The sequence below is a fragment of the Amphiura filiformis genome, chromosome 2 (genome assembly GCF_039555335.1).
Source record: "Amphiura filiformis chromosome 2, Afil_fr2py, whole genome shotgun sequence".
NCBI classification, from domain to species: domain Eukaryota; kingdom Metazoa; phylum Echinodermata; class Ophiuroidea; order Amphilepidida; family Amphiuridae; genus Amphiura; species Amphiura filiformis.
Window position 1 is genome coordinate 46,328,938 of NC_092629.1, and position 27,139 is coordinate 46,356,076.

General features: G+C 37.7%; 1 protein-coding gene across 1 annotated transcript in view; it reads right to left on the minus strand.

Annotated features, from left to right (window-relative positions):
• The window catches only part of LOC140140946 (uncharacterized), a 123,331-nt gene that overhangs the window by 26,598 nt on the left and 69,594 nt on the right, over nt 1–27,139 (minus strand). The window contains 3 exon segments of the mRNA XM_072162713.1: nt 165–278; nt 532–645; nt 899–1,012. Of these exon segments, the coding sequence (XP_072018814.1) occupies nt 165–278; nt 532–645; nt 899–1,012 (342 nt within the window).

Consider the following 27,139-nt stretch of genomic DNA (forward strand, 5'->3'; position numbering starts at 1 on the left):
CATTAATGCACAACTGTGTTACTGTGAAAGATTGTTTCCTGGTGTGTCTGCGGAAGCTTTTTAGTTCTATAATTTGATCAACAGTGGCGTACTCAAAGAGGGGCTCATTCAATGATTACGCAAAATCAAACATTTGACAGCATAACTTTATTAGTATTATTTACCTGTCTCACAATTGGTTCCTGTGAAACCCGCATCACATGTGCATGTGTAGCCATTGACCTGATCTGTACATGCACCCCCATTTATACACGGGGTACTTGAGCATTCGTTGATATCTGGAGTATATAAGTATTGAACCTTATTATATCATGCTTAGTAGGAACATAATATTTTTCCACTGTGAAGTTATTATTAGCAATTAACTACATAATGCACAACTGTGTTACTGTGAAAGATTGTTTCCTGGTGTGTCTGCGGAAGCTTTTTAGTTCTATAATTTGATTAACAGTGGCGTACTGAAAGAGGGGCTCATTCAATGATTACGCAAAATCAAACATTTGACAGCATAACTTTATTAGTATTATTTACCGGTCTCACAATTGGTTCCTGTGAAACCCGCATCACATGTGCATGTGTAGCCATTGACCTGATCTGTACATGTACCCCCATTTATACACGGGGTACTTGAGCATTCGTTGATATCTGGAGTATATAAGTATTGAACCTTATTATATCATGCTTAGTAGGAACATAATATTTTTCCACTGTGAAGTTATTATTAGCAATTAACTACATAATGCACAACTGTGTTACTGTGAAAGATTGTTTCCTGGTGTGTCTGCGGAAGCTTTTTAGTTCTATAATTTGATCAACAGTGGCGTACTCAAAGAGTGGCTCATTCAATGATTACGCAAAATCAAACATTTGACAGCATAACTTTATTAGTATTACTTACCTGTCTCACAATTGGTTCCTGTGAAACCCGCATCACATGTGCATGTGTAGCCATCGACCACATCTGTACATGTAGCCCCATTCATACACGGGGTACTTGAGCATCCGTTGGTATCTGGAGTGTATAAATATTGAATCTAATATCATGCTTAGCAGGAACATAACATTTCTTAACGTAGATGTTATTTTTCGCAATTGCAATTGATTGCACGATGTGCAACTGTGTCTGATTATGATAGAGTGTTTACTGATGGGTCTATGCATGGGCCAATCAGTAAGACTGAAGAAACATACTTAGTCAGTAATTGAGAGATAGAATGATTTTGGCAGTTTAGAAGCAAAATTTACAAAAATGTCCCAAAAAGTCATCTTGGTTCACAATGATACCAGAAAATTACTGAAAGGGTAAATAAAGAATAAAAAGAAATAACGTAGACAAACAAATCAAGCAAAATTAGTACACAAAGAAACAATTAAAACGATATATTTATGAAAAAATCTTAAGCAATTTTTTGATAGAAAAAAGAGATGTATAAATTGATCATATATCAATAACACCCCTCCGCGCGACGTCCATTTTGAATTAATTTAAAACATAATAATTAAACCTCTAAATATTATTCAATTTTTCACAATAGAAGGGGTGTGTGTAATATAGTCCTAACCCTCCACAAACACATGTTACTGGTTTTAGTTGTTAAATCAGATGCATTAAGTACATAAGCATAAAGGGTCTTTTTATCTTTTCAGTTTCCGTAAGTCTATTGTTCAGATACGAAAACGCAAGTGATTCAGTAAGTTTACTGTAATCTGACTTCATTGTTAACTTTGAAGTACCAATCAGCTTATTTCAATAGAGCAGATGCCTATGTCAATAAAAGCGGGAGACAACACCGCTGTTTTTAATGGCCTAGCGCCCTCTCGTCTTTGATGCATGCCAATCCGAATGACAAAGTCCACTTTTTTCTGTAAAAACGTTGAAAATAAGCTCTAAAATCACAAAAGGCCCGCTTATGAGCATATCGCACCCCAATGCACTTGTGCAGGGCCACAGTGTCGCCCTTCCCTCGTATCAATGTCTATCTCCCTATTTTGCTTCCTCCTGCCCCCCCCCATGATCAGTCTCCCCACTCCCTCCCCGTCCCCGGTCCCTACTCTCTCCTCTCGAGTTCTTCTCTTTCTAGTCTTTCCGTCTCTCCCTCTCTCTCTTTCTTCCTCACCCCTCCCACTCTCGCTTGTTCAGTCTCAACTTAAGTATCTCCTCCTCCCTCCCCCTCGCGAAATTTATCAGTATGATCCATGACTGAAAATAAGCTCTGCAAAAATAAACATTTAAAATAAACCCGAGTCTTGCATATAGGCCCAACCAATTATCAGATTAGCTTGCCATGAATAGAATACATTATCTTTGCTCCAATGCAAATTCTTTTGTATTGCATTTCAATATAAAACATGATTACCAAATCACCACTTGTACGCGCCTCATTGGGAGATTTTAGACGCTCGTTTCATCGCCAATATGAAAGACTTTTGCTTATAACTTGGCAACATGGTTAGTATATATTTCAATGCAAGACTTTTTTTACGAGCCACTTACGTCTAGGCGTAAATGCATATACACCAAACACAAGTCAATTGAAGCCGTACAATTTACCGCGAATTTAGGACCGTAAAATTTAGACTCTTCTTTTGTCTAGATTGGCACCCAACCGCACATCTCAAGGTTTTATGTAAAAAATCAATATAACTTACCAAAACGAAAACCGAAATTCACGAGCTTCAAATTTTCAGTAACTAACAAAAGGCTAGAATAAAAGATTGGTCATACCTGGGATTTATCCACTTCAGAATAACAATGACTTACAAAAACTATTACGGATACGGAAACAGAAACTGAAAAGATAAAACGACGGTTAGTACATGGGTTTTGCAACAATTAATGACGTAAGTTGCTGGACTTATTTGTGTAATTATATAATTGAAACCAGTCACTTGTAATTTGAGGGATAGCACTATGTTGCACAATAGGTTATTATTATTATTATTATTTCAAGGATTTATTGAGCGCATTTCCACAAGGTCCAATGCGCTTTACATAATAAAAAAAATATATACAAAGTACAACTACAAGAGACATAAATACATATCAAAAGCTTTATATACAAAAGGAAATATTAACCAATTTCAACAACAAAAATATACATAAACATATCTGCATGTAAATTCAAAAGAATAAATTATTAAAACCAATTGCATTTATATGAAACATCATTAAAAACCAACATACATTAAAGTAGCCAAAATGAAAACAAATGACTACGGCTTAAACCTTTGGAAAAAGAAACGTTTTTAAAAACTTTTTAAAACGTACGTGCACAGGCAAGTTGTTCCACAGTCTGGGCCCTAAAACAGGGAAAATGACTTGTCCCCAAAGGAACGTTTAGTACGGGGTATGGCAAGACGAGTATGATCTTGGTTAGATCTGAGCTATTGACAGCCTGAGTTATAAATATTTAATAAGGACATCTTGTAAATAACTTGGTACAGAACCATTAACACAATTGTACACATGCACTAAGATCTTGAATTCAATTCTCTGAATGCAACTCACGAATGAGTGGTCGCGCTGGTCCGTTTGCTGACCCGATAAATAAGATGTGCCGCACGATTTTGCAGCTTTTGCAGACGCTGACCATCGGATACACATAAACCCCCAAGCAAAGAGTTGCCATAGTCCAGCCGAGAAAGAATCAAAGATATCACTGCATGTGCACAAGTAGAACGATCAATTATGTAACGACGAATCCTATTCAAACTTCTCAGATGAAAGTTTACACTTCTACACAAAGAGTTAACATGATTTTTCTTGCAAGGCTATTATCAAAAACAATGCCAAGATTTTTACTAATACAGATCATGTACTTATATTGTTGTTTTGTACCTTCTTTCTAGAAACTGGAAACGCTAAATAAATTGGATATTTCTTATAAGAAAATGACAAATCTAAAAGTTTGGGATGTAAAAAACATGTTCTTAGTGATTCCAAATAGAGATTCAGCTTTCAGTGTTTCTAGATGATCTGAGAAACTGCACTGAAATGCTGGTGCAATATCAAACTAGAAGTGACTCGTTTAAACCTGATTGTACATGCTATATCTTAGATCAGGCCTTCTCAACTAGTTTATTTGAAGTGCCAACTGGGAACGTTTAGTGATCATGAAGTGCCGACATGTTAAGGGAGGATTTTCCGAGTGAGCGTGTGCGCGACCGAACGCATAGCGGATGGGGTCCAGGGACCCGCCTTATGGCCCCTGGAAGGGTCCAGTGTGAAAGCTCCGGCCGCGGGAGTCCAGGGGGCAGCGCCCCGGAAGCTCTGAGATTTTAGGTCTTTCTAAAGGCTCAGATGTGGTATTTGCACCACTAAATTTATGTGCAAAAACATTAGTAAATTTATCGTGCGCCACTTCGTGCGCCACTTCGACTAACTCAGCGCCACAAGCATGACAAGTGGCGCGCGCGCCGCCAGTTGAGAAGGCCTGTCTTGGATAATCATTGATATTCCTGATTATATAACACATAGTAATAAATTATTTGTGAAAGAGACAATTTTGTTACCGTCACATCCTGATGATTCAAATGGTGCAGTCCCTTCGCAGTCAACATAATCAGTGGGCTCGTTGTCATCACACACGCGTGTTCTGTTACGTGTGCCCGTCGTATTATCACATGCAGACCATGCACCCCAATCACCCCATTCAGCTATGAATTGAACACCAAAGTTAATGAATTATGCGGCCCATACCCGATATTGATCAATATTGAAGACCCAAGATGCAGGAGTGGATACAAAATATACCATTGTGCGTGTTCAATGATAGATTTTGTAACCACTCTTGTATCTTGGGTCTTTGATATTGATCTATAAGATAGAACGTGTATGGGCCACATTAAAGTCTTGCGTCAATTGATTTTTTTTTGTCTTCACGCCATCTCACGGGATTACGTTCATCAAGGCAACCGCCCTCATATTTAATAGGGAAATGCGTGCATTTTACTTGCAAGGTTAGTATAGAGGACGTTGTCCCGAATGATATAGCGTTTGAAGTCAAATGATATATTTTAAAGCTTATGATATATATTTTCTAAGCACGAAATCAAGCAAAATTGACCGGGCCGACTTTACGGCTGGTTTGTGGTGGACGGTTATTAATAAATTACTACGTGGGAGGTAACGCTACGCCTTAGTGCTTACGCCAGTGTAACTATTCAATTCACTCGGGGTGGGTGGGGGGGGGGGGGAATGAGGCGGTACTGAAATGTGAAATGGATATAGGTGTAGGGCTGACAATCTCACACAGCCAGGGGCATTTGGTGAGACGGCAAAAATATGGGGTCATTGGGTGAGTGCACGAGACCGTTTGGACCAAAATTTAGGGGGCATTGGGCACGAACAATGGGATCTTTGGATGAGAACCAAAATGATACGCAGAAACCTCAAACATTGATTTTGTAGTTCTAAATGGCTTCAAATTGCTCTGTTATTTTGAACAAAATCAGTGATATAAAATGAACGGTTGCTGTTAAAGTTAAAAAATAAAGAAGTTTGGGTGAGGGTCGATCGAACACGTCGAATGGAAAAATATTGAGGAGTATGGGTGACAGAGCATGTGTTCAAGGAAATTATATGGGATCTTTGAGTGACAGCGATGCTGCTGAAAAGAGGGTCTTAACGGCCGTACATACGCGTCACGACTAAAGTAGGATTGCCCCACCCCCTGGGAATTCTCACCCCTCACGTGAGTTTGAATAGTTAGATGGGTGTATATGGAAAGACATCGCAACCTACCAGGGGAAAACAAATAAACCTCTCAATTTATTTTCAAGCCCAACATATAAACTTTAAATACCATATGCACATCGTACTCCTGCAATATCCGTATCATGTAGACACGAGCCCGTCGTCATCGCCGAATTATGGGTACAGTTTCCAAGGTATGTCGAGTCAGCGTCACACTCTACTTGATACATTGAAATCGGGTAGGGTCCGGCCCCAAATTTGGCACCGGAAAAAGCTTCCAAGGCGTCGCCTCGAAAACCAAGCTGATTGCATAAAATCTATATAATATAATAATTACAAAGAAGGAACAAAATTTCATTGCATTTTTACAGAACTGTTTCGTGATGTCTTGAAACAAGACCTCACTCTTCAGAAACGAAATGTAGAATGTTTTTTTTTAATCTTCAACACTGGAAAATAAATATCAGTCAAAGGTTAAATCAATGCTAAGTTCCGGGGTTTGTCACTTAAATAAAGAAGTCAGTCACACAAGTAGATTATACATTTACATAGCTTTAATAACAAATGTGAGAGGGATGGAGCCGAGGAGGAAGCACATCTAACAAAGAAGAAAAAGTAGGACGGGAGGGTGAGAAGTGACCATGTGGTTTTAGACCTTTGTATATACTGGTAAACTGCAAACTCAAGTAAGGGTGGTGTGCAAAGCAAGGACAAATCTCCGCAGGACATAGAAGCTGGGCCTAGTGCAAAACGACAAATCGTGGGTCGCCCATCCGATTCAATTATTTTTTAAATTCACATTTTTAGCAACCTGAATATGGTATTTTCACCTAGACACTAATGATATAATGATAGTGTAATATTATCAACCTTTCAGTCCCTCACGGTTCCATTCAATTGGTCCGTTCATTTAAAGCAATAATATACGATTTCGATCTAATTTTAATTTTGCCATTCTTTGTCTACAATTACGACATGATATCAGTAATGTGATTTTCTGGTCACTTCATGCCGATGTAAAATGAAAGAAAAGTCACTTATTCTCTTGGGTACATAACTGTGGAGCTCTATTGGAATAATGTCTTAATTAAGAACCGGATTAATTTTAAAACAATTCTTATGCTTTAAATGACCAACATCTTGATTGATTTGCTGATGAGGTAAACTATATCACATATTATTATTTATATCAGGCTTTTGAGCGATACAACGAAACTATGTATTGCATAGTTTTTGCAAAATACCCGGATGCAATACAATATTTTTTTTAAATATTGTACGCGTATCGCGTACGCCATCGTGCGTCACCATTTCATTTTACATTTTATTCGCCAGTAAACATATAAAATACATAAAATATACATGGTCACGACACGTGACAGCACGACAATACAACAACACAAAAACACGGCCACAGTACCGGCTCACAGGAGATTTTATAAACAAGTAAAACCACAAATTTAATTTGCGGCGATTCTGGATGATAAATAAACTAGGAAATATAATCCACATCTACAAATAGGCCTAAACCTGTATGTTTTCCGAATTTTTCTTTGCGGAAGGAAAGAGCAGAAAACACTGGAGGTCAAAAGGTAAGCTTACATTACAATACGCGTTAGGCCCGGTGGATAGGTAAGCTTAAATTATCATTGTACCGCAGAGAGAAAGCCTGATTTAAATAATAATAATAATAATATTGAATGGCTTATTTTCATGTGATACAAGAATATATTGCACTCTTGTATCACACTCAAAGCCATTCAATATTACATAATTATTGAATTACGAAATAATAATATCTTGCTACTGTACAGATTCTTTTTTAATAAAAGCTTTTGATGTTCTTATATGTATTTATATATATATATATGTGGTGGTATGTGAGGTGTGTATGTGGGGGTGTTGTATAATGGAGTGGGGTGGGGGGAGTGCACATTGACTAGTATTTCTTTACCTACCGTCGCATCATCAATGTCCCAACCATCGTCACATACAGTTCCCCAGCCATCCGTCATGAGTTGAATCTCGACACGACCTTCGTAGGTCGCATTACCATCTACCAAACGAACTGGCCTTGTTGCTGATGCCGCCGCAAGGTGAACAAATGGGATGTAAAGAATAGATATTTTGCAACTTTATATTTACGTAGGATCGTTGCTATATACCCAGCAAACACAAAAAAGTCTTCTTAAACGTTCAAAACAGATTATATTGTGGGTTTGGGTTTATATAATATATAAAGGTCATGAACACGTTTTAAAACGTTTTGTATGAAAACACACTGCAAAAATAGTTTTAAAATGTTTTCAAAATGTTATTGTAAAATATTTTTCGCAAACATGTTTTTGCCAAATATTGTGAAGGATATTCAGAATGTAATTCGATATGCCTGATGTGCTTTCATGTCCCACAAACAAATACTGCGCAAACTGTCATACCAGAGTCCATAAGGTCTTAAAATACAATTCGACGTTACCCGCGACTCCAGTCGCAAACTTTCTTTGGTTTTGGACTCTTTTTGAGTGTTAAAATTTAATGACTTTACAGCTTTCTCATAGGACCCACGTTAAGCCGCTTAACCAGTATTTCGACTATATTTATAAATACATATTTACAAATACGCACGTGACTACTTCCGCGCTGCCACATGAGACAGTAAGTCTCAAAGTGACCGTCTACATAGCGGAGGGTGGGGTGGGGTAAACATCGCTAGACTGTGGAGGAAAATCGTCTATTTTGTTCAACTTTATGATTATTCTGAAAACGCCTTACCCACATTTACCACATTTACATAAAAGCAACATAAAACATTTACTTACGGCAGACGTCGACTGGATCGACTTTGAGAGTCAAGCAAAAGAAAGAAAATAAAGAAACACACATAAGATGTTTACTGTACTGTGTGCGCATGTGCAAGATCAGATTGAATTAAGAAAATGAATAGTTTTTCTTTAAGCTGTTCATTAAACTGAATTACCCAAAATGGAATGTTGGAGTGGAAAAGGTGTATTTTGGACCAATATTAACTCCTTAAGTTGTCATCAACGTAAATATGTTTTCCCCACTTCCTTTATTTTGTTGTCGTTGTCAACACCCCGTACCCACACACCTTAACACCTCTTAACGCCCAGGATTTTAGATAATTAGCATGATATCAGTGCGGGAAATTCGAGATCGCATTTTGGCCAAAATCATGCGTTTCTTGACGTAGGATATCATAGTTCAATTTTTATTCTTCATAATTTTGTCCAGTCATATGAGAGGTTTCGTGCACATATTTTACGAGGAGATTGTTTCTACGTACTTTGGGTTCAAATATGCAATTGACATGTACCTGGGCTACGTTAAAGCATTATACCAATTAAACTGGAGAACAATGCAAGGATTATTAAGAGTTTTGCATGACATGTAAAAATTGCAGAGCCCTGTACAGCTTAATAAATCACCAAGGTAATAGTTAAATAGTAATTTTCAAGCAGTTTTCTTCTTTGTGTATTACAGACTTGACATGTAATATGGAATACTTTTTCGCAAAATTCCAAGACTGGTCTGGTAGAGGTCTGCATAAACAGCACGGGCTAAATATTAACTGGGATGTGTCGGGAGATGGTGTAAAATAATTGTTTGGCAGAAAATGTGCTTTCCATTAGTTTACATTATGGCGCTCATAATGCAGTAAATTAGCCTAAAATGGCGGATTTAAGGAGACCGAATTTGAACTTTATGGGGGTAAAATTTCTGAATTTGAGCAACATTATTCTGATATTATCAAATTTATTGAGGTTTGAGGCAATTTTATTGAACCAAAATACCAATAAGTGTTCGTCAGAACTGAAATGCACCTGTGATCTACCAGTTTTGAAAGTGGGAGGAGCTTTAAAAAATATGGCTCTATAAAGTGGTATGCACTCAGAACATTTGAATGGTCCCCTGGGGCCAAATGTTATAAACTTACTGTACACAAAGAAACAGTGTGAATTCATTGGACAACCAGGAATCCGAACAGTTGTTTTTGTACTGTAAGTTTATAACATTTGACCCCAAGGGGCCATTCAAACTTTCTGTGTACGTACAGCTTTTAAGAGCCCTATTTTTAAACTCCTCCCCTCTTCAAAAACTTTAAAAGTGTATTTCAGCTGTGATGAATGCCAGTTGCTGACGAAGTTTAAGAACTATCACTTCAAACCCCTATAAATTTGATAATAACAGAACCACGTTGCATAAAGTCCGAAATTGTGCCTCCCACGAAGGTCAAATTTAGCCTCCCTAAATCCGCCATTTTAGGCAAATTCGCTACATTATGAACACCATAATGTAAACATATCGAAAGCACGTTTTCTATCAAACAATTATTTTACACCATCTCCCGACACACCCCAATTAATATTTATCCCGTGCGGTCTATGCAGACTCCGTCCAGACCAGTCTTGGAAATTTGCGAAAAATATTCCATATTAAATGTCAAGTCTGTATATGGCAGTTACGTGTCACTTGGTATGCGTCATACATTCTTAATGGTGGGCCCCTTGCCAATTGTTCTGTTGGAATTAATAAATTCGATTGACTGAAGCGAAAAAGCAAAATTAAAACATCAAGAAAAGCTTATACATTATTTCTTTCTACATAGTTTGAAAGCTAAGTTCCTATGTAAATCGTAGTACAATCTAACCCTATTCAGGTTTCTGCACCGGCATTTCCGAAGAAACATGGTTCTTATTCGGTGAGAAAATGTTAAAATTAGTGAGTAATTTTTCGGGTTTTGTATGAGATTCAAAAGTCCAATAGGCTCTCTTTAATAAAAGGATTAACATGTGTCATTTGTAAACAATGACTCTTGCAAACATCAGTTGGATTCATACCAATATGAGTTACATTCAACAAAAGGATGACGGTGAATAAAAGCCGGTTTATTTGAAATAACGAATTTAATTCTCATTAAGATTTCACAGAATGAAGTGAGACTTTCACATATTCAAATGCCAAAAACAACACGATAGTTTATAAGAAAAAGTGTAAGCTGGTGCTGCAATAAAAGGTTTTAACTTGCCATATAATTGCAGAGATGTTCATAATGTCCTGAAAGCTTCATTGGAATAAGTTCATTAAGTGTGAGAAAAGTGAGTAGTTTCAACATCCATCAATCATGCCATGAGTGTTAAACATATTTCATATTATCTTTATATGGTGTTAATTGCGGTACAACTCAACAAATCGACATTTTGATTTTAACAACCTGTATAATATTCCAAAATTATTACTTACCACATTCACCACACAATTCAGGACATCTGTTCAACACAAATTGATAAGTTGGTGTACACGCCCAAGCTGGCCAACTAGTCCCGCATCTGGAGTCAGTATTCTCACATGGCTCTGTCAAAAAACCCAACATGACAAGTCACATAGGCCTTTATGCTGCAATATGGACATGCTCATACACTCAGAATGATGGTCACAGCTTCTTTTGTTATGCATAGTCGCGCTAAAAGTCGATCGATACATGTTAAAATCAGCACAATTCAGAGATATACCTTTTTGCTATGAAATTAATTTTCTCCGTCAAATATTTTAAAGAAATAATATTTTTCCTTCAGTAATGTCAGTTAAAAACATAGTGCTTGGATATACATTAAAAAAATCCTGGTGTTAAAAAAGATTTTTGATTTTTATAGGCCTTTTACTCCGCCCGCGAGCTTTTTTCGGAATTAATGTTTTACCGTTTCAAACTAATATAATTCGCTAAAGAAAGATATTTCCCACCTCTGTAAGGCACATCGTGTGGATCTATATATTATAGTTTTGTCAGAATATCCGTTTTGATTTCACCTTTTTCCACTTGCGACTGCCAAAAATGTCCAACCAATACTTTATTTCTAATATAACCAGCAGAAATAATCGATATTTCTATTGTGGCTTTCAAAATCATCCATCCATGGGTACATTTGTGAGTTGATTTTGACAAAATTGGTAGCCGGAATTGAAACGGTGCAATCAAAACCGAACTTCTGACGAAACTATGCCATATAGCCCTATATGATGCATGTGCTTTAGAAAGTTGGGAAATATCTTTCGTTAGCGAATTATGTTACTTAGAAAAGCAAAAACGTTGACCCCAGAAAAGCTCGCGGGGCAAAATGAAGCATGTGAAAATCGAAAATCTTATACACTAGAAGCCTAAATTTGACTACTAAGTTTAACATCAGGGTTTGAAATAAATATAAAGTACCAAGCGCATTATAGTTTTCTTCTGACATTTACCGAAGAAATGAAAATTATTGCTTTTCATTTGATTATTTAATTATGAAATGAAAAGGTGTAACTAAAAAATGTGTTTATTTCAACACCAATTCGATCCCTTCAAGCACCTGAAGTACCAAGTGACTGAGTGGGTCTTGTTTAAGAATAGACATCGACTGCCTAACGTTCAGCCTGCATACAGAATGCCAACCTATTAAGTATTATTACTACACCTGCCAAATTGTGTGCCTATTTTTGCATTTTTTTTATAGTGCATTGGTGACAAGTAAGATATGTATATTATAGGGGCACGGATTACAACTACTGCACTGGAAATTTAATTTCAGCACAGACAACAGTTGTGGAGTTACAGTCAAAAATGAGGGAAACCAATATATCTTATACCTGTCACCAATTTTTGAGAAAATGCAAAAATAGGCACAAAATTGGCCAGGGGTGTAGTAAAAGCACCATTAGTACAAATTAATTCTTAGTTCCCAATAGTATCGTGTTAATTTCCTGTGTCTACAATTAATAGTGTATTTTAAACTAGATATCACAGGCGAATTCTATAACACGCAACTCTAGAACAAAGACGTACGCAATAAAGCGAAAACTGTGTTTTCATTTGGCGCATGTTGGTTCTTATGTTGGTATCATTGGATATGACACAGGAGAGCCATAGCTATCATTGGTACCCTATAGAACAAAATTATATACAATGTATGTTAAGGCAGCTTGTATCATCTCCTCCGCCTCAGTAAAGAGTGCGACAACAACAGGGCAAGAGTTATTGTCGTAAACATATACGCACACATGCAGATGGCGCTCACCTTGAACGATTAAATGTTGCTAAATTGATAATATTATACAGCGTACAAAAAGTCCACTATTATATCTTAACATGATTAATTAAAAACATTATATAAATTTGAACAAAATGTTGTTTTACTAGCTACACTTTGATTTATCACTTGTGTAAAGAGAATTCCAAATCGTTCAGATTTTAACAATTTTGTAAAAATTGATGCGATTTGAAATACCTCGTAGATATGTTTTGATGGGTATAGACCACACAAAAAACACCTTATCAGCATCTGATCAGAAATCTGACTACAGCGTGTCTGATGAGCGCGTCGTGAGTTCACTCTAGTCCGAAGGGTCGCTACTCCGAAGGTTCTCTATTCTGAATGGTCGCTAGTCCGAAAACCAAATTAAGTTCGTAATCCCAAGGTTCTCTATTTCGAATATAGTATAAGGGTTAGGGTTAGTGAGCCTTATTCTATATTCGGACTAGAGAACCTTATTTATTGTTCGGACTAGCGAGCCTTCGGATTAGAGAACCCGTTGTCAGACTGCGCTCTAGCGAATGGTATATTACGTGTTCGGATTAACAAACCTTCGGACTAAGGAGCCTACGGACTAGAGAACCTTTGGACTAGAGAGCTGTCACCGAGCGCGTAGCGTGGTATGATTGTTATCACCAATTTTCCACGTACCACGTTTCTATTACTTGACGCAGCTTATTGAATGCGTGGTAGAATACGGGTTCAAATTGCCATAATTTGATTGGTTCAATATGTTTTGATGGTCGCGCATGATAAAGTCCTCCTAAAATGATATCCATCTTGAAATTATTGTTGTCAGTTCAGGTTCTTAAACCGATAGATAACATACGCGTTAATACTTCAGCACATCTTATGCTAAGCAATATTACACCACGAGATTGAATTCACAACTTTTCAAATGACACACTTTTTTTAAAATATATCTGACGATTTCGAGTTTTGTTTACAAACGTGATGTCCCAGACAAGCGTTTTTGATCAAATTTAATGTTCTTCATTTTAAAAATTATGACCACACATAAAACACACAAAAAAACAAAAAAACGAATGTGGACATTCTTTTCGTGTGGTGCAGTGGCGTATCCGGGTTGGGGAGTGCCCGGCCTCTCAGATATTTTTCAAGGATAAAATGGGGACGGCAAAGAGTAAAGTGTCCTTAAAATGACTAAAAATGGGACAAAGATGACAAATGGGGACGAAAATTTGCATTTTCCCCACCCACAAAGATCTTGGCTACGCCACTGCTGCTGTGTTTATATAATATGTGACCGTACAGCACGAATGAGCTGTAAATGTCCTAAATTGTATACTGAGTTACAGTGTAAAATGTGCATGAAGGCGGCGTATTCTTCGGTACCTCAAGTTGGCGCGACATCTCATTTTGATAGTCAAACACCAATCAATAATCCTATTGTTGAAGAGGATAATACTAAGCTTCTACCTTAGATGGCTATAGAATTTTAACAGTTCTGGTCTTTGTTTGCTTTGGCTAAATCCTGTTCAAGTGGTGGGTTACCAGGCATTGTATTTTGTATAGGTATGTATTACCAACAATTAACAATGAGAGAACTTTCTTGAACCTCGTTGACTTTGGGGAGGATTTGAAATGACCGCTTATTATGACTGGTTGATATTTATTGCCAGCAATGTGGAAAAGGGACCCATGTAGAAACGAAAAAGCTACCATCTTGTTGAAGGAGCAAAGTTCAACAAACCATACCCCCGCTTCTGGATATCGTTTGAAGTCAAATGATATACCATTTTAAAGCTTATGATGTATATTTTCTAAACACGAAATAAAACAAAATTTACCGGGAGAGGAATTTACGGCTCATTCGTCGTGTACAGTCACAATTATATCTCTGTTCCCTCCATCTAAACAGACATTAAATTCTGCCTAATTCATGAATTATAAAGGTGGGAATACTGCTGAGATATGGCCTACCATAAATCCCCTTGAGGCACTGACCAACAGTGTTCTATAAGGCGTTATCCGTGTTCTATAAGGTGCATCTGGTGCATATCCTATCAGCGACTGCTATATTTTGTTTAGGACTTTCAAAAGAAGTACCTGCATGTGCACCCATGACTTTTTCTAAATAGCCCGCCAAAGTCATGCAGGTAACTCCGAGGTCGTGCATTGAATTGGTTTGAATGAGGAATACTACGGGAACCAGCGCCTTTTGTTAGAAGTCACACATGAGTAAAGTGGATAACCTCTATACGCCGTAGAAGTGACGTAGTTAATCGGATTAACTACCATAGCAATAGATGAATACAATTTTGACTATACCGCCCTGTACTACAACGTTCACGCGGTACCGATGCATTGAACCATAGATGTTAAAGAAAGGCTGATCACTCGCACCTGTAAGATAAGTATCTTTGAAAAGAGCGACCTAGTATTCAATCTATGTTTGCTGACACACCCAGGTGATTAGTGCAATCTGCTTGTAGTGCAGGGCGGTCTATTCAAAATTTGTATTCATCTATTGCTATGGTAGTTAATCCGATTATGATGTCACTTCTACGGCGTATAAACAACCCTTGCATACAAGGCAGTGATCCTCATGTTGTATACATATATTCAGAACATGGAGAGGGATAGGTGACATACAGGCATGTGCAAGGGATTTCACGCAGCTGTGAATGATCTGACCAGGAGGATCTATTAATTATTCTTTCTCAAGTTAAGTAGTGACGTAAATGCCTTTTCGCGGTTGCGCTGCATGCGTGTCGATAAACCGCCCTTGTACACGTGCGTGTACCTTTTGTGAAATCAATTTTACGCCGCGATGTGATACTTCGCCCAGTATCGTCAATACCGAACTTGCGGAGAACCATGAGTAATTTTGTTTTTACCCATTAAGCTGAATTTATACTAGATCGCGATAGCGATTGGCTTTAGCTAATGAGATAGAGCACGTTTTGTTGCGTTGGGAAAATCGCGCTACCTTATTGGTCAAATGCCAATCGCTCGTCTCTCATCGATGGAGTATAAATTCAGCTTTATGTTTATTTAGAGTACCAGAGTATTACGTATTAACTTACCGATGCATTGAGGTTCACGATAGTTGTAATCAAGACAATCACAGGAACAGTCGGAATCAATCCTCTGTCCACAGTGGTCACAAAATAGTTTGCAATCTGCAAGGAGAAATCATAAAAAAATGTAATTGCATCACCGACATGCTTTAAAAAGTTTTCATGATTAAAGAAAAAACAAAGCAAAAAAAAACCCCAAAAACAAAAAAAAAAAAAAACAAAAACAAAAACAAAAAAAAACCCTAGCTAAAGGATTAGGATTTAGCTATGTTTCATTTGGCATTGTTTCATTTTAATCCAAAAAAATGAGTTATGTATTTTTCTGGAATGGGGATTAGTATTTGCAGTACATACTTACCACAGTCAGCAACACTTTCGCCGTCACAGTCCCCTGAAATTAACAATTAGATTAATTATAATATAACAATTTATTATATAAGATTCTTTTTCGATAAAATAGTTTTGTATTTACTACTACATTCTCAGAAAGCTGGTTAAAAATTCTCCTGAGGCATGATTTATCAAATATTGGTCAAATGTTTGCTGTGGACACCGGTCATTGATATTTAAATTCAATATTGGGATTGGTGACGAAATCTTTCGCACGGAGGATGAATCGTCTAAAAAAGTATAGTTGAGTTGCTCAGTGAAAAAGGACATAAAATCTAAGCCACTAATCTACCCTGGCAATTACTGGTAATTACCCCCCCCCTCCCCCACAGTGCTTGCTCTCTGCTTCAGGTGTGGTCACTTAATTGCTCATTACCTCATTACCTCAAGGATGCTAATTGCTGTATGGTCACACCTCTAAGCTTTTGCTGACAGCTTATCAGTAGGGATCAGGGGTACAATTCTATGAGCAACTCAACTAAAAGTAATATTCTGGACTTGTACAATAAAACGTCAATGTATCAGGCAAATCATAAAATTAATAAAAGCTTTCAGAGCAGCTTTGAAAGCTTCGACTGTTTTTTTTCCAAGAATATATGTAGTCATCCACTGTACTTACTGCATAACTTATCATTATAGCATTGAGTGTTAGGTTGTATGGTGCATCCTGTACAAGGTGGACCTCCGCTATATGGAAGTTGATTAGCGTAGTTCCCACTGGAAGAAAAAGACAGAAAGCACATTAATTATGCTTAGGAGGTTAAGGTAATCATCTCCCGGATACTCAAGACATCGAACTGACGACATAAGTTTTTAATTTTGCGAACACTGTCTTTGTTTTACAGCAAATCAGCAGCCACTCGTCACAGATTCGAGCTTTATGTTCGTTTTCAGAGAAGCTTCATCAGTACTACACCTGCATCCTGTATTGCCGTTAAATTGTCGTTTTTGTGGTACCCGTAACTCTAATGTTTCGCATCTCCGGGTGACGATTACCACATCCTCCAGAATGTTCATATAAACATCTCAAAAAAAAACTAACCCCCCTTAAATAATGACCATTATTCAAAAACGGGTGATTGTATTACAAATATTTAAAATGCGTTGGAAGCAGAATTTATTTCTACACATTTTGACTCCTCATTTGCAGTAATTGACTAAATATTGACGTCACATCGTACATTTAAATCAATGTATTTGAAAATTTCAGTAAATTGTATTGATTTTGTATTCAGTGTAATGGAAGGAAATCTGTGTAATGATATCTGAGTGTTTTTGTATTGTAAAAATTTGTATGTAAGTGCAATGTCACTACATTAAATTGACCGATGTTTTATTGTTTTCTGGGCTATCATATCAAATGACGTGTCAAAATGCGCAGAAATAAATTCTGCTTCCAACGCATTTTACAGATTTCTAATACAATAGCCCTTTTTTGAATAATGGCCATTATTTAAGGGGATTGTTCCCTTTTTTTTTTTGTTTATATATCCTCAAATCATGCTTGCAAGAACTTAAGAAGGAGACAAAGACACGAATGCATGAACTTTACTCCTGATCTAACTTAAACTGCCATAGTGATGCAAAGGAAGATACATGTATACATTGGTACCATACATTGCCAAATATTTTGTCAACACTTAAATAACTTTATGTTAGAATATTTTCAGGAAGTTAGCTTTTATACCCTTTATATAACCCGACATGTAAACGTTTTCTGGCAACCTCTTCTAACCTTTTGCAAGTGATGTTGAAAATGAAAATGTGTTTGCCGGGCAATGCTTGCGTTCATCCATATTTATACGCGCAGATGTACTTTGTACTTTTATTAGACCGCGTGCATTGCTATTAAACGCGCTCGTCAATCCAGCACCGTGACCGCCCGGAGTCACCAATTGTAGAGTTACCCACGCAGATCCTATTATCCCGGCCGATGGCTCAGCGCCTCAGAACGCTCGGCCAATTCACCCTCTCATACTAAAAAGGTTCTTCCTCGTAGAGGACCTTCCTTTTTGTTAGCATATAAAAGTGGTACCATCAGAATTGGCTGATGTCATTTTTACCTGACTGTACCATCGTGCCGAAGCCCTTATATCGTCACGGTTGATAACGAGGTAAATCCATGGATTATCAGCCTCAATTTCGGTTCCACAACAAAGAAGTCAACAGCACAAACAAACTTGGGAATATTGAATAGGGTGTCTCAATCAAACCGCAACCCGAATTTGACCTCTTTCCCTCAGTTTTATTCACAGTCAATGGTAAGAAAGGTCTTGAACTGCAGTATTGCCTTTGAAATGTTTCCCTAAAAGTTGGTAAAATTTGCATCTTGCGTCGTTGAGTTTTGACGAATTAGAAATAATGTGTCAAAATCAAACTTGTTCTCGAAATGGAAATCATGCGCGTTAAGTTAGCGTTTTACAAAACCACCGAGATGATTTGTGTTTTTCATTGTGTGTCTTTACAAAATCTGATCTTCAAAACAATTATGAATATTTTCAATTGATATGCATATTTAATGGTATAGATTTAGTCTTTACCACCAAATCAGTAATGTCACTGCATGGATTAGGTACCAAATTCTTCTAAATTAGCATTAATTGGTATTTTAAATTCGTATAGTCCATATACTTACATATTATTATCATATTTTGAGTTAACTTTTAATAGCCCGTCTGTTCTCTTTATATTGTTATGGAATTTTAAGCCGGGGTACATTTGACACAGTTTGTCACAGACATGGTCCATCATCCATGGTTTCGTGGATTAACTTTTATTATCACTGTCTGAATGAATATCTGGTTTTTACCAAATGTATTGAACTATAATATACAGCTATAGTTCAATTCAGTTATAATACACATTGCGGTCTTAACACTTTTAAGTGGTTTAAAACCAAAAAAATTCTCAGGTCATCATACGTTGACATTTTGGTCATATGGGGATTCAAATTTCGGCTCGTGATTGATAATAATGTCTTTGCACTTAGAGTTCCATGTATGAGAGAATTGTTCTTAGAATTACATATTTCTATTGAAAACTGTGTTATAGTGGATTAGAGGTATTGAACATTAACACATACATTTATTATTAGAAGTAAAAAAAGAAAAGCGCAGTGATTTATAATGCGCTACGCACAGGCACAACGCCTGGACGTTGGTTCACAAGCCTCAGCACACTTTACAGGTTGTCGCTGACTACTACGACCCACGTAATTCCATTAACCATTTAACAACCACACAGGGACTTTGAAGCTTCACAAGCGCACACCCAAGACATTCCACAAATGGCCATCGCACGGGTTACATATGAAAAGGTTTGATTACAATTCTCTTATAAATGGATCTACGCACAGTTTCCACCTCAATACACCCGAGCACACAGATATTTCCAGCATACCGAGTCTAGCGAGTGCATAGCATCATAAGAGCTGTGTGGGATCTAGAGGAAAATATGATTCTGTGATTGGTTTTTGTCAAAACCTCAAGTGTTCTCTTCATCCAATCAGAATGTTTTAATATCAAACAAAAGCTAACACTTCCCCTAAAACCCCTTTTCTTTTCCCCATTAGGTCAACAGATAATGCAATTCAACGGTATAGCAAAGTGAATGTGGTAAATCTGTTGAAATCTACCTATCCAAGCACATTTTTTGACCAAAATGTAAGTTTTAAGTAAAAACCTCAAGTGTTCCTTATAATATTTTTCGAATTTTATTTCATAAAATGAAAGAGCACACTTATAGTAGCTTCATTTTAATGAGCAATGGCCAGTTCTCTTAAAATTGCAAATCTCGTATAAATAGTTATTATTTTCGCCTGTTTCAAATTCAATGAACTATGACTTTGCTAAAGAGCGCTTACAAAATTGATATGCAACGATACAACTAAAACTAAGTTCCGCCAGAGGAAGCTGACTCAATTTTTCCACGAGAGCGTAGTTGCCACCACCAGGGTTCGAACCCGCAACCTCTCGCACAATAGTCGAACGCCTTATCGATTGAGCTAGCTTGACTGCTCAATTGGGCCGTAGTGGTCAGCGACAACCTGATTGTAAATTGTCATTTTCGGCATCTTGTTTGTAAATCAATATAAACGAGGTCGTCAGTGTGATGTAATTTTCGGCATCTTGTGGGTAAATCAATATAATAGAGGTCGTCAGTGTGACGCCATTTTCGGCATCTTGTGGGTAAATCAATATAATAGAGGTCGTCAATGTGACGTCATTTTCGGCATCTTGTGGGTTAATCAATATAATAGAGGTCGTCAGTGAGAGGAGAGCGTGGCCTAGCGGTTAAGGCATAGGACTGTGAACCCAAGGGTCAAGGGTTCGAATCCCAGGTCCGGCTCTTTGTGTCCTTGAGCAAGACACTTCACTCTACTTGCTTAGTGCTTCGGAGGGCACTTTAAGCTGCCGGTCCCGTGTACATGCATATTTTCTCACATTAATGTAGTGTGCACGTTAAAGAACGTCACAGGCTATTCGAAAAGAGCAGGGGATCATCCCGGTCATGTTGACTGTACTTCAAAATACACTCATCTACTCTAGGTTCCAGAGTAAAAAATAAGTACAGCTTGTCTGTACGCAGTGCGATAATACTCATACATATGAGGGAGGCACTTATAAGGAAGAAGAAGTGTGACGTCATTTTCGGCATCTTGTGGGAAGATCAATATAATAGAGGCTGTGAGTGTGGCGTCATTTTCGGCATCTTGTGGGTAGATAAATATAATAGAGGTCGTCAGTGTGACGTAATTTTCGGCATCTTATGAGTAAATCAATAAAATAGAGGTCGTCAGTGTTACGTCATCAAATGTAAAAGAAATCAACACCTTATTAAATGACTGAGTGATGAAAAAACACTACATGTATGGTAGTGTATATATTCTTTTGATATTCAATGTATGATAATATCTCAAATCTTTGAATATATCTCGTTATTTGGTATTTTGTAAAACCTATTGCTTGACTTGTAGTTGAATACATGTGTTGAAAGCATTATTATGGTAAGCTTTAATCTGTGCTTTGAACTTCCAGTCTGTTCTTTGAAAACAAAACAAAAAAACTAATTTCCTTAACTTGGTAACGTTGAAGAAACGTTGAATATGCTTGCGCATATCGTAAACTATGAGTCACGTCAACTGACGAATGGCAGCGGGAATGAAACTTATCTATATATCGTACAGGTGATCTGCTTAGCCTGAGTCGCTCGGCATATCTCGAAACTATTATTATTAAACACGGCAGAACAAAATCGCCATGCGTGGCTGTTGAAGAACTATTGGATTCGCCCTACTATCATGACACAAAGATATAAGGGTGATAACGCTGTACCTGGGTCGTAGCTTTACAGAATATTCATATCTCATGCTGATCACTCGCACCTATACGATTAGTATGTTTACAAACAGCGGTATTGTATTCAATTTATGATTGCAGATATTTACAGGTGATGAGTGCAACCTGCTTGTAGCGCAGAGCAATATATTCCAAAATTGGTTAAACCTATTGCTATGGTAGTTAATCATCACTTCTCCGGCGAGTAGTGTATATAACTGAAGACCTGAGCGCAAGAAGACCGTAAGTCCACTTTGCCCCTTAAAATGTATACACTAAATCTACGTATAGTTTCTTAGGGTTTTATAATGTTTAATACATGTTCCAGGCTGAAAAAATCATGAAAGGTTGTGGAAGATTTGAACATGTATAAAACATTACTATACGCAATACATGTTGAGGGGCCAAGTGGACTTACGGTCTTCTTGCGCTCAGGTCTTCAACTTACGGTGGAGAATAATGACAGCTAACTATCCAATTATTATTAAATGCCACACTCCCATCAGCCAAATACGCTGTTGCACAAAATGCCTTGCCACATCCAACCTGATTGGATTCAGCCCATACTACCTAATAAGGGAGGGAACAATAAGTTATATTATTATTATGCCATTCGTGCTGAGGATTTACTGATAAAAACGATCACTTATTTAGAAAGGTCATGTGACAAGCCCGTATGTGTACGTAGCGGGAATTCGACTCACTCTCCTCCGAAAAACAGCTTGGCTACGAACTAAGGGAAGTTCAAAATGACAACAATAACAAAAAGACCCTCACTTTTTTTTATTTGGCATGATTTATATTATTTTCACCACTTTGCAAATTTGATATATATATTATCATTTTTTAATTCTTATCAACAAAGTGAGGATTTTTTTTTTACTTTGAAAAACGTGGCAGCTTTCTTGTAGCTTCTTGTAAATGAAATGAATGGGATAAGGAACGCCTTAGAGGAAACATACCTGATTCTTGTTGTTAAAATATGTGTGAATTATTAAAAGCTGTATAAAAATCTATAATATTTCTAATCTTACCTGTGTGTAATGACCACATATACCAGAAGGACATTTGTTTGCACCATCATAGTCGTAGTAACTGACTTCACTATGCCAGAGTCCAACTACTCCACCAGGAGATGGTTCGACGGAAGAGGCATAAAGATTCTGGCCGTCATCATCTGACCCATTGGGATCCCCATCAGCTCGACCATGGTACCAGTTACAGTCAGCAGCATAAAGTGTCGCCCAATGAGCCAATGTATCGTCATAATTCTGTAGATACAGAAAAATACATTATTCTATCCATTAGCTGTGGTTTAGCTTGTAAGGGCTGAATTTGATACGGTAGACGGCAGCATGAAGGACTGTGCTCTCCCACTGTTTATTCATAGCTGTGGTCCAACTACTGCACCCCAACCTGTGCAAGTGTGCATGGTCCCAAGCAAGACGAGGTACCTAACTTCAGTAATGTCTGTATCTGAAATCTTCCAGCTGATCAGCTACCACGGCGGGTGTCTGTCTTGGATTGCGGTACTCAATGGCGTGTTTTATGGTCAGCATACAGTAAAGCAGATTGTAATGGGACTGTTTGCTGACTCTGTTAGCAGTGGGAGCATATAGGGCTTTGAAATGAATGAGGAGGGAGGACCTGGATGAATGCTCTGCGTGGTAGGCAGCCCAAGAAAGCCAGTCGTCACTAGTCAGTTGAGTTTCCAGGTGATCATCTACATAATTCAACCACTGATAGCCATCTTGGAGGACCTGCTGCAGTGATCTGGACAGTGCTGCCGACAAGTGGGGTAAAGGGGGTACGTTACCCCCGGGCCCGTGGACCTAGGGGCCTGTAAAAATATAAAAAACATACATTATTGGGCTCATAAAATCAAAGAAAAGACACCTCAAGTGGTCCATAAAAAAGGGGGCCCGAGCGTTCATTTGACCCCCGGGCCCACAATGGCTCTCGGCGGCACTGGATCTGGATGCAGGTATTGGATGGCTGTTAATGTCATGCAGTGATGGAACATGAACAATGTTATCCTTAGGTAAAGATACATCCACTGGGAGTGGTCGCACAGTCTTTTGGCACATGCTGATGCCAGTCCACTGCAAAACAGACTTAGCAGACGCAGTTGTTGATGAGGGATTATGATCAATGCTGTCACTTCCGCCAGTCGTGCTCATTTGGTGGCTTCAATAACACAACACCTTCCCATTTCCAATGAATAATGAGTTGGCAATATCAATGCTCAGCCTCGTTTTACCGGCATGCTCTTCCGACAAGATTTTACTTTATACCCGTCATCATAATGTACCTTTATTGCCATCATAAGAGATAATGTGGCCTCTATTTTAACCAGATAATGTGGCACACTCTGGGGATTTGGTGATCTTTTGTATACTATACACCGTTGAACATCGGGTGGTTTGAGCCAGTGATAACACAAGCTTATCTGAAGAAACAGGATGTATATTGACATCGATGCAAGGACCATCTAACAGCATAATAGTAAAGATCTCAATGTTGGAAGAAGAGAGTCTGCTTCTGAGGTATTTGAGAAAGAGCCGAAAACATCTGCTTGACTGAGATGTTCATTAAACACCAGATCTCAACAACCAGATGGCCTTTGTATTTCCTTGATTTTAGGGATCAAATTGACCATAACCTGTCCAAGAGGAATCCAAGAGATACAAGACAGTTACCATAGAGTTTTGTCAATTTAGCCGAGGTCAAAGCAGTGCCAGATGCTCGATGGTCTTCAATGTATAAATCAAGAAGTTTCTTGAAACCTTAGGCTTTTATAATCTTGGCAGTGCGACTTTCACCATAGGTATGCTTTCACGAACTATATCTGCCTTTCTTTAAAGACTGCTAAAGATATGCAATGTGGGATTCCACACCACTCTACGCCATACATAAATTCTCCCAGTCACATTGCCCAAATATGCAATTAAAAAAAAGTAACATTAAATTTGGCTGAGGCGGGGTTCGAACTCACGGCGCACCGCTTTGGATACTCTATGAGCCTAGCGCCTTAGACCGCTCGGCCACTTGTCTTGTTGGTATCTATTTGAAACTTATTTGAACATATAAATCGCAACTTCAACATAGGTCTACCACGTGACAAGCAAAGGCAGAAAACGTAGTATATTTTTGAATTTTATTTGCCTAAAAACATTAATGTGTATTAATAGCGCTCAATTGTTGTTAACTGCCTTTTCTACATACAAAAATCCGACACTAAATGGGCCTCTACATGGACAATACATTATATTGATTTTGACTCGCCGGACACGTGCGCTCGTATATACATGTGCTTGCTACCATTTTTATTGTATACACGTTCGATGTTTTTATCATTTATATAAAAATTCCACATTAGACCTCAATTTTTTTTTCAGGAAATAACAGATTAGATTACCATAAAAACGAAACAGTAATCTTTGGCGGGGTCTAATGTAATCTAACGTTTTTTCTATCCTTATTCTTGACATCAAATGTGCCACACTTGGGTATCACGAATCGTTATATATGATGTGCAGTAAATATTCATATATTATTTTATACATAGGATGCTTCAATTTTGACACAAAAAATATATTTAATTGAAAACCCTCTCACTCGGCTATTTAAAAAAGGTAAACACGCTTCCCTAGAATGTGCAATTAATCAGCATTAAAAGTTTTCTTATTTTAGCAGCATTCCAGAAACACTTGTCGTTTGGCGAAAAGAGGAGTAGTGGGATTCATAAACCATGCCAAAGCTCATTCACCTTGTTTTCATTGGGCCGTTTCGGTGTGTACTCCTCTCAGCCTTTATTAGTCTTGCCGGATCCACCTTCTGTTGGTTGACAGCGCTTCTGCAATAGCTCTCCTACTACACTGCTCGCATCGCCTCAACAACCAGAGATACCATCTACTAGCTACTACAAAGCTTGGCAAATCGCCATGCTCACTGAGATCTGAGATATTTTCAGCCGATTTGTGTAACAAGCTATTATTATTTATGTTGGCCACATAATTTTACCGATGTGGGATCTATAATTGGTTAATCCCTGACCAACTGACAAATAAAACACAGATTTCTGTCACATTTTTCCATCCATACTGGCTATTTTAAATCAAATAACGCTTGTTGCTATCAAAAGAATGACCTGAAAATAATAGTAAAACTATGCATTATAAAGTGTATCCTGCTTAAAATTAAGGTATATATATTCATAAGTAAGTTCTATGTTCATCCTTCTACCATATAGCCAATGACAAGTACCTCGGAATTCAAGAAATGAGTTTCCAACCCCAAATTAGTACAAATTGATATGTCACACAAGTTTGTAGCTCAAATGTTTCAAAAGTTGTAAAACGCATATTTTAAAGATGAAGGCCAACAGCCATCTTGAATCTGAGGGTCAAAATGGGCACGGATTCCCCAAACAAGCCCAAAAATGAATTTCTTAACCTAAAGTAAGCCAAATGCAACTATTTATAGTTTGTTTTAGGTGAAATGGTCCAAAATTATGAGGTTTTATGCATAGAGACAGCGTGTCTCTTTGGATGAATCTTTTTCTCTTGCCCCAAGGAACATTCATGCCAAGTGGGACCTTTGTACTAAAAAATGCAGTGTCCAACCCCTAAAAAAGTCTACTAGCAGGCGCGTCGTGTCGGAACACATCTGTCTAGACGCGATTATCTAACGCGTTCTAGAGCGTAATATGCGGTCGATTAAAAATTAACATGTTTTAATGTATAGGTATTCGTTCACGTCGTTTTCCCGTTACGAGTTCGTAAACAGCACTCTCGCTGTTTTTGATATGCTCGCAATACTTCCTACGATTCAAAAACATGCATTTACACTTTTATTTAATCCAAAATCATGACAATGCGCTACTCTGTCTGATAATTATTCCAAAGAGCAGCCCAAAATACATCAAAAATGTTTTGTATTTTACCGGAACTAATTAGGGTTATACAAATGGCGCATTGATTTGATTTAGTAATGTACTTATGGTGATGGGGTTGGTACCTGATAACTATTCTGCGCAAGAGGCTAACCAATGCCGCTTTTGCGACAAACTTTGATTCGCTAATCGATTCATCATGAATTTTTCGATTTGCCCAGAGCAAAATATGCCATGAGTAAGGTGCAGTGTGCAATAATTAAGAATAATTGAAAGCCAAACATGTGTTAAAAATTGCTCCCCGCTCGCCCTGCCAAATATTGCTTGATCCCCCTCTCGGCTTGGTGATGGATAAGCCAATAAAATCGACATTTATAGTTATTGTTTTTCAAAAACGGTATGTTGGTATGGTATAGCCTATAAATTATATGGAGCTCCATTCTGATGCATGGATAGTTACAAGTGTACGCACAGACTCCCCAAACATTGACCAACATGTGGTATGCCATTCCTTATTAAGTCGATTTTATTCTTATATCTTGCATTATATGTTAGTTATCTTTGAAAAAAATTGATTATATATAGAATTTCTGATTTATAACGAATTAATGATAGTGCCATGACGCTTACCTATTTAGAATATTTCATGATTTTTTTTTATGTCGAGCATATCTAGGCATTAACAGCTGAAATCT